At 40.0% G+C, this 13,226-nt stretch overlaps 1 protein-coding gene across 1 annotated transcript in view; it reads right to left on the minus strand.

The window, feature by feature from the left end:
• LOC121282452 (amine oxidase [flavin-containing]-like) overlaps positions 1–11,314 on the minus strand; it is a 75,897-nt gene extending 64,583 nt beyond the window's left edge. Inside the window, exon 1 of the mRNA XM_041196158.1 lies at positions 11,203–11,314. Coding sequence (XP_041052092.1) covers positions 11,203–11,314 — 112 coding nt within the window. The remainder of the gene's footprint in view (positions 1–11,202) is intronic.
• Between the last annotated feature and the right edge of the window lie 1,912 nt (positions 11,315–13,226).

Raw genomic sequence — 13,226 nt, forward strand, 5'->3', positions numbered from 1 at the left:
GGGGCAGGCCCGACACACCGGCACGTAAAGTGATGTGTGATGACTCTAGGCATGTGTCCCGATGTCATCGCATTGTCTCGCGATGTTTCGCTCGGCGGTCACCAATAGTTACAAGGCCTTTAAGGCCATTAAGGAACTAATTAATTTCAAACTTACACTGCCTGTCCAACCTAACGGTCGGCGGGCAGGCAAAAAGGTCAAGCGGGATGAGGTTTCCTAAAGCCTTAACCAATTGAATAAAAAAAATTTCTGAAATATAAAAACATATCCCATCTCATGTGACACAGTCACATGAGGGGACATGTTTCATTAAGTTTTTATTCCATTTAGTTATTTATTTCAAAAGTGCTTCAATCTCTCTCAGGAAGCTCCGTGCCTTAAGGAGATTGAAGCTGGCCCCGACTCTCCCTCCTGCCCCCGCCCACACAGGTAGTGCTGAATGCTACCGCTCATGTAGTCCACTAGATCGGCCTTAATTGGCCTCCCCAGTTTAAGTGGCGGTGCGGAGCCGATCGCGGGTGGCTGTTGGCTCCACGGCTGCCCACGCCCACCCCCAAAGAGTCCACCCGATGCGGGAAAAATTCAGGGCTAGGTTTTAAACAAACGTACTAAGATCATGACTGCTGATGAAAAACCTCTCTAGCCCTGGAAAACTAATTCTATATTTGTGGAATGTCACCTTTATCTTTTATGATAAATTTTATGAATTTTTAAAATACTTTTTATAGAGACTTGTTTATGATAGTTCAGTTTCTACCTTAATCCTGTGTGAATGTCCCAATCATTTATTTTATATTCTGTAAAATGTAATTAAAAGTGAAGCATACTCAGTGCATTTTAATCTCTGGCATGCCTGATTGTGAGAATGCTTCAATGTAATTGGCTACTTACCCTGCTTCATGACATCACTGTTGTTGGATGGCAGAAGATCCCCTTGACTTGATGCCAGAATCAAACTGATGTCAGGAAAGGGGTATCCAAGTCACAGAGATTCCTTGATTTTGTGAACAGATTTCTTCAAAACCAGCAACAAGTGACAATGCTTTGTCGCAGACCACAAAATCAGAGTTAATCTATCATGTCAGTCTTGGCTTAGTGGTGGCAGTCTTGCATCTGAGTTAGAAAACTGGATTTAAGCTCCACTCTAGAGACTTGAGCCTATATTCTAAGCTGACACTTCAGTCCAAGCTGATAGGGTGCTGCAGTTTCAGAGGTGCTGCCTTTCAGCTGCAATGTTAAAGAGAAGCCCTTTCTGCTATCTCATAGGAGTGTAAGAGATCCCAATGCTCTATTCATAGAAGAGCAAGAGAAGTATCAGGATCACCATTTACCTTTCAACAAACATCAGAGATTTTCATCATTTTCTCTTGTTTTTTATGTGATCTTGCAGTTTGCAAATCTCCTGCTGTCTTTCCCCACATGACAAAAGTCACTAGACTTCAAAAAGTAATGAATTGGCTGTGAAGTTCTTTAGGATGTGCTAAGGTCATAAAGACAACCATGTAACTTCAAATTATATAGTTTTAATTCACTACCGCCAATAAATTTCCAGATGTTTCCATTATAAAATTGGCAAAATCTCTTCCTCCCAATTTTTTGTGAAAAACCCTTAAAATTTCCTAAGAAGGAGGCAATTTGGCACATTCTCTCCGTACCAGCTCTTCAAGCTCCCCAACATAATGTTGAATTCCCCAAATCTCTGCTTAACCTTCCCTGCTCTAAGGAACTTGAATCCACCCCAACCTGACACCATCCCAGTAAATCTCCTCTGTAGTTTCTCCAAGGTCTTTACATCCTTCCTAATGTGTGGTGCCCAGATATGGATACAATATATCATCTAAGGCCAAACAGCAATTTATAAAAGTTTGCAATGAATTCTTTACTTCTGTATTCATGCCTCTGCTTATAAACCTAAGGATCCTATATGCATTTTTAACACCTTTATCAACTTGCCCTACCATTAAATATTAGGCCCAAAATGAGTGTGTATCACATCTGTGATGCCATAATGGTAAGGACTCAGCAATTCTCATTTGGGGCATTTATGTTGACGTCCAATGTGTTGAGTGAGTGGAGGTGTCCAAGTTTCCACCATGTTATATGTGCTCACCACCACCAACCCTATTAAGCTCCACACCAACACACAGCTTGTTCCAAGCATCTTGCTCAAAGGATTACAAAATTAGTTCTATTATCTCTGCTTTAAACAACAAAAAAATCCGTTAAAATTTAACCCATTATTAAAATATATTGGGCCAATTCCTCCTGGAAGAATAGCAGTGTGTTCATGACATATGCCATTATTAACCTGCAAATTGGCAACCAGGTTCAGGGAATGAATAGATACAGTGTGAGTTGCAAATCTTCATAATTTGCTGGTTGATTTACACTGCTCTGCTGTTTGCTTTGTTGAAACAGCTTCTCCTTCTCAACACTCCCAATATTTGAAGAAATAAATGCATTTGCACATTAATTTCCCTTTAACTCACCACAGAATGTTAGGTTCATAATTAATCGTGTAAGTGCTCTTTCAACAGCATGATCTTTGGTTAATACAATACAAATCAATCTTACAGAGAAAGGGAATGATTTAAATTGCTTAGTCTCAGCAGTAAAGCCTTCATAGAAATGTTATATTTAATTTTTCTTTTCCTCTCTGGCCCTTTTTTTTCTCTCAGTCCAATCTTTCTTTCCCTCTCATTATTTTTCTTCTTGTACTTGATTTGAATCTAATTCACCATTCTTCTCTTTTGTTTCTGTTTCTTTCTCAATCCTCATTAGTTAAGGACCTAAGTCGTCAATCCTGTCATTCACTAAGTTTCGAGATCCCCCATTGCCTCACTAAGCCATTTATCAGCCCGCATTTTCAGCAACCTATGGAGTAAAATATTTTTGAGCTAAAGATTGCAGGAAAAGATCTAACTAACAGGGCACTCCCGCTAGATGCCCCAGTCCAACAAAATTTGTCTCATTATGTTTTACATCCCTTTGTTTATTTCCAGTCATCTGTTGATTATATTTTTGAAAATGCCTGTTTGAACAATGAGAGCTGGTTGCCTTACTAGGGAAATGGGAAATTGGCTCATACCATGGATTAGTCAGAAGGTCTGTAGACTCAACAAAAATACACATTATAAATGGAATTATGACTAATAAAACTATATAGAACGCCTGCAGTAAAAAGCACCCTCATTGTAACAGGCCCTGACATCACACCAATCATTCACAGCTCTGCAAAAAGATTGCATATAAATGTCTTCTGCGTAACAGACAGCTCAGTACAATGATACGTGCAGCTTGCACAAACATGAAGTCTGAATTTTAAATAAGAACTAAATCAGTGTTCATAAAAAACAAAACATTTTCTGCTTTACTAATCTTTGGATAAATTGGAAAAAGAACTTTTTTTCAGAAATGATGAATAAATTCTAACATATTCGTAAAAGTATTAATGAATTATTGTCCTAAAGCATAATACCCATTCATTCATAAAGCATAAGCTGTTTTTCATTTTAATAACTTCAGCTCTGAACCCATTCTGCTGACAACTTAGGGGAAGAAGCATGAAACTGAAAAACAATGAAGAAACTCACCCGACAAGCCCCCGCCAATGATTATCACGTCTTTTTTTCCACTGGACATTTTCACTATGTCTGTTTACACCTGTCTTTTGTGCAGACTGACCTGGATGTGGCTGTTTGGTGATTTCTGCTGTCTCTGGACAACTTGTTGGTTTTTGGTTCTAGGCTGTAACTAAATCAACCAGTGTTCATTTGCATGGTCTGAGCTGCACCTGTTCATGCTTTAGGCTGCCTGACACGGATGTACCTCTTTTATCTGTGTGTGTTGTCTCCTGATCAAGAGGAGGGACTATTGACAACATTGTTATAGGTTATGCATTTAATGCTTCAAGTGAAGAATCAAAAATGGAAATCTAATGCGGATATATACAAAACAGAGCATCACATTTAAAAAACAGAGAAAGGCTAAAACAGAGAAAAACTAGAACCAGACACTAACAGAAATATTGAATTACCTTGTTCAGAGCTGTTAATTAAACCATATCCTAAGGTTCTTTAGAGACCAGCATTTCAGATCAGTGTTAAGCAAATTAACATTTTGTTATTATTATCTAAGGTAACTGATCTATTTTAGAGACAGAAACCAGGCATATTTATGTTTTACTGGTGAGAATCAACATATGCCTCAAAAGTTACATGGTTGAGAGCACACGATAATTGTATTCTGGCTACACTGCTTAGACCATGTATAATAACACTGCCATTTTAACTTCTCAGGATGATTTTTATTCCTCTGGGGACAGGGAATTAGCTATTGTAAAAACATTTTTCTTTTCAGAGGGAACCAGTTTGTACATCCAATGAACATGTTACAGAAGATGTTACAGTGCAGCTTTACCAATTCATATTATGATTTGAGAAAGCATTCATTGACACTGAAATTTTCAAAATCAATGTCCTTCATTTTTTACTGCTGTGTCCAACTTGGAATCAAAAATATTCTTGAGAGGAGCACTTTGAGAGAAGGAAGGAAGTTAAAAAAAAAACAAAGAAAAATAATGAATGAATTAGTTTATAGGACCTTATTATGCGCTCATCTCATCCGAAAGTACTTTACAATCAACTGAATACTTTTTAAGTGCAGTCACAGTTGTGCTGTAGACAAACAAAGCAGCCAATTTTCATGTAGCAATGTCCTACAAAATGCAAATGAAATAAATCACAGGACAATCTGGGCCCAATTTTAACTCTGTGTATGTGAATGGGTTTTGAGTGATTTAAAATCAGGCCCAGCGGGATACACCAGAAACATTCTGAGCTGGATTTTGCAGTCAACAAGTGTAGCAGTGGCACTCACCGCTGACCCTAAAGAAACTGTCCACTAAGATCAAGAAATCTCAGTGGCACAGACTTCCCCTTGCCCAACGTCAGTTTGAAGCTTGTGCCAAGTCAAGGGGATCTCCAGGCATCCCGCATCAATTATGTCATCAAGCAGGGTGAGTAGCCAAGTATTCTCACAGACAGCAAACCAGGATGTAAAAATCATTGAATCCCTTCACTTTTAATTTTTAGACAGCAAAATAAAAAATTGGGACACAGAGTTGGGGTTAAATTAGGGGACACAGCGTTAGGATTAAATTAGAAATTAAAATATCAGAAATAAACCTCTAAAACAACATATTTTAAAAATGGAATTTCTTATCATATTGGAGAAAACTGACATTCAACAAATATAACAAAATACTCTTTCGGGGTCAATGAGGCTGTTTGGTAGTAATTATTAAAGTACGCTGTTAAAACCTAACACACTTCACTCAACAAGATTAATTTTATCAAGGATTCTTCAGTGAGTCTAAGATGGAATTTCAAGTCAGTTCAATGGTATCCAATTAATTACATTCTGGAGGGAATTCAACAGGAGAAGCATTAAGTTTAACTGTGCATCTGCAGTCTCCAGAAGTTGTTACCAGTTTCAGAGAAGTAATGATGATAAATGCTGACAGATTCACTGCCATTACCACTGCAAAATCAGGCCAAAATCTAAGCAGACATTCCAGTGAGGCAACAAGGGAATGGTATAGGTGCTGTCTTTTCAATGAGAGATTAAATCCTGATCCAGTCAGCTTGACATTAAAGGCCTCATGGCACTATTTAAAAAGAACAAAGGAGTTCTCCTGGTGTCCTGAACAACATTTATCTCTGAGTCAACATTATTTAGGAGGATAGATTACCTGGTCATTTACCTCATTGCTCTTTGTGGTATCTTGCTGTGTATGAATTGCTTGCTACATTTGCTTATACAATAACGGCAACAATACTTTATAAGTACTTCATTGACTATAAAACTCTTTGGGACATCCTGAGGTTGCGAAAGGCACCAGTTCTTCTTAAATTTATTCATAAGCCAATGTCCCTCTGCCTGAGCACACGGTTATTAATGAATCTATGGTGCTATTAAAAGAAGATCAGGGAGTCATCGTGCAAATACAAATCCTCCCTCATTCCCACCATCAAAAGTAATTATCAGGTCATACTCTGCCCTTTGTGTGACCCTGTTTTACGCAAGTTAACTGACATATTCTGCAGTAATGATTACATTTCAAAATCAATTAGCCAGTTGTGAAGTCCTTTGGAAGCTGATATGTTATGGAAATATACATTTGTTCTCGTTTTCCCTTACATATTGTAGTTGTAAAAAAATGAATAAGTTCAATGTATGCATGTAACATGATGTAGTTGCATAAACAATTCCATATATGTTATATGTTAGTTGGAATGGCTGATGAGTAGTTGCTGAGACATTGGTATGTCTAAACAATAACTGGTTTATTAGATATAACAGAACTATATAGGTATTCATAACTAAATGTTACTCTGTGAAAGCTAGAAACATCTTCCCTCTCAACTCTTGGTCATGTGTCTCTTACATCATCATTATGGGCGGTGCTGCTTACACACTCCCACACATTAACCCTTTCAACTCTAATACTACATCTCTCCCCAAGTCTTTGTCCAATTATTTTTTACATTCGTATTTACATACTACCCGATCTCCCCACCAAGTGTCTGACTTCATAGATTCAATCTATCGGGAGGCTTCATGACTCTCCCTGATCATGTTCTTGTCAGACTTGTAAGATCAGCAGTCTGCCTTTGAACTTCTTTTTCTTGATTTGGTTGGCCTTTGTTGAGAGTTGCAGTATTTGTTTTTTAGTCAATTTCTGACTCAACATCTGGTTCTTCCAAGTGTATGGCTGATTGGCATCTTTGAGGAATAAAGATAATGTTCCTCCTGTTTCTTCATATAGTAACTTCTGAAGTATGTGCAAAATAAGATCCCTGCTAATTATCATCTCTCTGGATTATTACTCCTTTGCTTTATAATGGCTTCTGGATCTAGACTTGATCCTTTTCTTCCTCTCTTTGCTGTTATACAGTTCTTGACTTGTCTCTCTCTCATGATTGGATTTTGTAGGTTTTCCCTCTCTTTGCGTTCAGGTGGCCCTAGTTCATTTGAATGGTCTTTTCTTACTTAACTTCTGGAGCGATAATGACTCCTTGTAGTTCATTCTCAAACTCTCAGATAATCCTGGACAGCTACCTCTGGAAATAATTGTTTAGGTAGAATGGGAAACTGTGAGGATCAATATCTTGGTTTCCCTCAAAACCCAGCAGGCGTGGTGTAGCAATAACGTCTTCCAAAGTAGAAAAGGCGGACATTGCATGTCTTGGTTCTGTGTCTAGTTTTGGACTTGTTTGGCTACTAGCATTCTTGACTACCACTTTTGATGGATGGATAGGTGCAGGTGTACTTTCAAAAGATCACCGCTGTTGGATGAATGTGGTATTGGAACAGAGTCACCAAGCAGTAGTACAAAGTAATGAATGATCATTGGCTTATTCATGTATTCTCTGGTCTAGATGGTTCACAGTGTCTTCGGTGTGAGCCAGTCCACTCACCCTCTCCGGGACATCTTCCTGAAAACTGGCTGGATCATCAATCTCTGTGAACAGGTGTCAAAAAAATCAGTGCTGAAATCCCAATCCAGATCTCCAGTGCAGTTGGAGAGTTTCAGGTATTCAGTTCTGAAGTCATCCTTGGATGTTTGTTGGCTGACTTCACCCACTTTCCTTATAAGATTAAGGTCTTTGCAGGCACTTCGACTTAAAATAGGGAATTCCTGATTCTGTAGAACATGCAATATGTCCGGTATCAGCTTTCCCCTGTGCCGGAGTATAACGTGTAATGTTCCCATGACTTGTAGTTTGATACCTCCTGGACCATATAGGTGGGTTTCTGTTGGCTCCAGGCATTGTGTCTGATAAAGGCAACACACCTGCCCCATAGGTCAGGGAGTGGCATGGTGGTAATGTCACTGAATAGATAATCCAGAGACCCAGGATAATGCTCTGGGGGCGCAGGTTCAAATCCCACCACAGCAGATGATGGAATTTGAATCAAACCTGGAATTAAAAGTTAACCATGAAACCATTGTTGATGGTCATAAAACCCAATCTGGTTCACTAATGTGTACCTGGTCTGGCCTACATGTGGCTCCAGACCCACAACCCACAATGTGGTTGACTCTTAAAGTGCCCTCTGAAATGGCCTAGCAAGCCACTCAAAGCCTAAATGGAATGGAACCAGATGGACCACCTGGCATTGACCCAGGCAACAGAAACGACAACAGCCCTGTCAACCTTCAAAGTCCTCCTTACTAATATCTGGAGGCTTTCTCAAAATTGGGAGAGCAACATTATCATGCTCATGGAATCAGATGGCCCCAGACACCACCATCACCATTCTGACTGGTGGCAGCACAGTGGTATACAGTCGGGAGTCCTCATCATCAACTCCTGGCCTCATGAAGTCTCATGGCCTCAGGTTAAATATGGGCATGGGAACATCCTGCTGATTATCAAGTAATGCTGCCGCACCCCCCGCCTCACCTGCTGTCAGTTGATGTTGAATACCATTTGGAGGAAGCACTGAGGGTGACAAGGGCACAGAATGTAGTCTGGCTGGGGGGGACTTCAATGTCGGTCACCAAGAGAGGATCAGTAGCACCACTACAGGCCGAGCTGGCCAAGTCCTAAAGGACATAGCTGCTATACTGGGTCTACAGCAGGTGGTGAGGGAACCAACAAGAGGGAAAAACATAGCTGACCTCATCCTCACCAACCTGACTGCTGCAGATGCATTGTCCATGACAGTGTCAGTAGGAGTGACCACTACAGAGTCCTTGTGGAGATGAAATTCCATCTTTACATTGAGGATACCCACATTCCGTTGTGTGGTACTACCACCTTAATAAGTGAGATAGATTTTAAGCAGATCAAATAACTCAAAACTGGGCAACCATGAGGCACTGTGGGCCATCAGCAGCAACAGAATTGTACTCAACCACAATCTGTAACCTCATTGCCTGGCATATCCCCCACTCTACCATTACCACCAAGCCAGACGATCAATCCATGCTCAATGAAGAGTGCAGGAAGGCATGCCAAGAGCAGCACCAGGCTTACCTAAAAATGAGGTGTCAATCTGGTGAAGCTACAACATATGACTGCTTGTGTGCCAAACAGCATAAGCAGCAAGCGATAGACAGATCACTACTAAGATCTGCAGTCCTGCCACATCCAGGCATGAATGATGGTAAACAATTAAACAACTAACTGGAGGAGGAGCCTCCACAAATAGCTCCATCCTCAGTGATGGGGGAGCTCAGCACATCAGTGCAAAAGATAAAGCTGAAGTATTTGCAACAATCTTCAGCCAAAAGTGCCAAGTGGATGATCCATCTCGGCCTCCTCCAAAGGTCCCCAGCATCACAGATGCCAGTCTTCAGCCAATTCAATTCACTCCATGTGATCTCAAGAAACACCTGAAGGCACTGGATACTGCAAATGTTATGGGTCCTGACAATATTCCGGCAATAGTACTGAAGACTTGTGCTTCAGAACTTGAGACTCCTCAGCCAAGCTGTTGCAGTACAGCTACTGGCATCTACCCAGAAAATTACCCAGGTATGCCCTGAACATGAAAAGCAGGACAAATGCAACCCGTTCAATTACCATCCCGTCTACTCTCGATCTTCAGTAAAAAGATGGAAGGGGTCATCAACAGTGCTAGCTATCAGGCAGCACTTGCTTAGCAATAACCTGCTCATTAACACTCAGCTTGGGTTTCGCCACTCAGCCCCTGACTTCATTACAGCCTTGGTTCAAACATGGACAAAACAGCTGAACCACAGAGGCGAGGTGAGAATGACTGCCCTTGACATCAAGGCAGCATTGATCAAGTGTGACATCAAGGAACCCTAGCAAAACTGGAGTCAATAGGAATTGAGGGGAAACTCTCCACTGGTTGGAGTCGTACATAGCACAAAGCAAATGGCTGTGATTGTTGGAGGTCAATCATCTCAGTTCCAGGACATCACTGCAGGAATTCTGCAGGGTAGTTTCCTGGGCCCAACCATCTTCATTGTTTCATCAATGACCTTCCTTCCATCATAAGATCAGAAGTGGGGATGTTCGCTGATGATTGCACAATGTTCAGCACCATTCGCAACTCCTTACATACTGAAGCAGTCCATGTCCAAATGCAACAAGATCTGCACAATATCCAGGCTTGGGCTGACAAGTGGCAAGTAACATTCATGCCACACAAGTGCCAGGCAATGTCCATCTCCAACAAGAGAGAATCTATCATTTGCCCATTGATATTCAATGTCATTTCCATCACTGAATCCCCCACTATCAACATTCTGGGGGGTTACCATTAACTAGAAACTGAACAGGACTAGCCATATAAATACTGTGGCTACAGGAGCAGGTCAGACTCTAGGAATCCTGTGGCAAGTAACTCACCTGACTCCCCAAAGCCTGTCCACCATCTCCAAGGCACAAGTCAAGAGCGTGATGGAATGCTCTCCACTTGCCTGGAAGAGTAAATTAATTTATCTGAGGTCTCATTAATGTGCTGTCTTGCAATATCATCTCCTATTGTTCCTATGGAGTAATGTATTGACTTGTTCATCTTCAGACTTATTGTCCAACCCTGAAGCAGATCAGAACCTCATAAATCTTTTTCTCCAAAGGGCCCAATTTGAGGCTGATTTAGTCCTCCCATAGGTAATGTAAGCTTTGAGATGCTTTGCCCTGAGTTTTAAACTTTTCTTGTAATTGCTGCTTTCCTGTGCTGATCAGCCTTTCCCTGAGACCCGCTGCAGTCACAATCTCTATTCGGTATTTATTTCTTAGACTCTGCAAAGCCTTTTAACTCTTTGCTTGAAGTTATTGCAATACTCTCTTCTCTCCCCTCCCATGGAACTTTGGGTATTTGAGACTTTATTTTATTAATTTGCTCCTTGTGTTTTGGCGCCAACCTCAGACCTGGACTGCAGGGTGTATCGAAACCTGTACCTGTTAGGGATGCAATTTGCCCAGTGTTGCCTGTCTAGTGTGCTGTCAAAATGAAGCTTTTACCCTTTTTAAGGGCTGCTCACCAGTTCCACGATCTTGCTTAGTTCTCTGACTCTATTGCTGGATCAGGATTTTCTTCATGGACAACCACCATACTGTGGTGCAGCCCTTAATGAATTGAACAGTTGATTTTCTGACTCTTTCTACCTCCGTTGCATCTATGGAGCAACCTTGGAGTTCTTCAACCATGCCTTACCAAGTTCTGCAATTTTGACATCACTTTTCCAGTCAGACTTGCAAACTTCTTTAAAGCTATGTATATTGTAGTATTGTATTGTGGTTTTGGGGTTCTTCACAGCTGCCACCATGTTGTATGCTGGTTGGACTGGCTGAGGAATGATTGCTGAGATATTAGTATGTCTAAACAATAACCGATTTATTAGATACAAAGAAATATATACAGATATACATGACTAGGTGTTACTCTGCTAAAGCTAGAAACTTTCTCCCTCTCAACTCTTGGTCATGTGTCTTTTACATTATCATTATGGGTGGTGCTATTTACACAGTTCTACACATTAACTCTTTCAGCCATAATACTACAATATACATAGTTAATTCATTGTTTTTCAAGTCAGTTATTTTGGTTAAGTTCAAAAGTTAACGTTTTGCTTTATTTTGATGTTTTCATGCAAAGAAAATCAGTTACAGGTACTCTCACTGCTCCTGATGATGGATTGTTAGTTTTGTGTGCGCATTTACTCCCTTCCCATTACTACACCAGGGTTGATGGGGAAAAGAGAACACGAGGATTACAAACAACCATTGTCTCATAGGCCCTCAAACCTATTGGACAATTTCAAGGGCTGAGACTCCTCCAATTCTTCTCAATCCCCTTACCTGCTTCACTCGCAGGCTCACGGTCATGTCCTTGACCACTGATGAAATCATAACATCCTAACCCAAGGGGTGTGACCGCTTCCACAAAGTGTCCAGGTAACTTGCCCCTGCCTGATGCATCAGAGTGTCTGCTGCTCGGCCTCCAGCTCAATGACTCTGAGCCGAAGCTCCTCAAGCCACTGACATTTACTACAGGCATGTTTGCTCTGGATCACACTGGTGTTTAGGAACTCCCACATTCAGCAATTGCAACACATCACCTGCCCTGCCATCTTTATTTTGTAATTTATGATAAATAAACCTTACTGCTCCCAATGAATTTTACTACTGCTGGTAAACTATACTAATAAAACCTCACAATTACTAATAAATTACCCGGGTTTTGAAAGATAAATGAGCAAATTATTCACCACTTACCTGCTTCTTCCCTCCCTCACTGCACTGAATTCCCTTTCTCACCAAATTCCCAACTTCACATTTACTTTGCTTCTTTGCATGTTTTTGTATCTAATTTATATTTTTATCATGGTAGAAATTTTATTTTCAATATAAAGTCCTAGTTTAATTTTAAAAAAGCAAGACAGCAGGAAAAACCATTTTTCCTGTTTCCATTCACCTTCTTGCTATTGTTTTATTGCTAGGCTCGAGATCTACTAATTAAAATGAGTAATCCATTTGTATAGTTTAATTGGTAGTTTTCATTCCTGCTTTTGATTGGTATATTCCTTATTAATCAGTATAATTCCTAATCTTTATGATCTAATTTGATCATAATCAGCTTCAAATATCATAAAACTTTGCACACATTAAGATGGAAGATTTCTGAATTACTAGCATAGTTCCCCAGGTTATGACAGTGGATTTTTTGTTTGATAAAGATAGGATCACACCAAATAAAACACAAAGTTTTATGCATTTACTAAAGTTTAGATGTGTGTGTGTCCCTTTCTGGCTATAAAGTCTAACTGATGTTAAGTAAACAAAGGTTAATTTTTACTCAGGCTGGAATTCAGCATCCTGGCTTAGCTTGTGGAAAGGCCAATCAAGAGTCTTCAGTCTCTGCTTTTTTTCTGTTTCTGCAGCCATTTTCTATTCTTAACAAATTACTCTTTTTGTATGTTTAGAAACTGTAACATTAAGTCTGATGTGTGGTGAATAGTGCATACATTGGTATGTTTTTATGTTACAGATAGATCTCAAGCATTATTGCTCACAAGGGATCAGTTATAAACTACAAAATAGCATCAAGGCAAGTGATTTATGATGAACAAGTCAAATTATGATTTTTTTTAAACACACCTTAGTCAGAAGTCTTTTTAGGATTCAATGAACATGTACAAATGGAAAATATTTAAGGCAGAAAATGCTTTGATATCTTAA

This window comes from Carcharodon carcharias, chromosome 9 (genome assembly GCF_017639515.1).
Source record: "Carcharodon carcharias isolate sCarCar2 chromosome 9, sCarCar2.pri, whole genome shotgun sequence".
Taxonomy (NCBI): Eukaryota; Metazoa; Chordata; class Chondrichthyes; order Lamniformes; family Lamnidae; genus Carcharodon; species Carcharodon carcharias.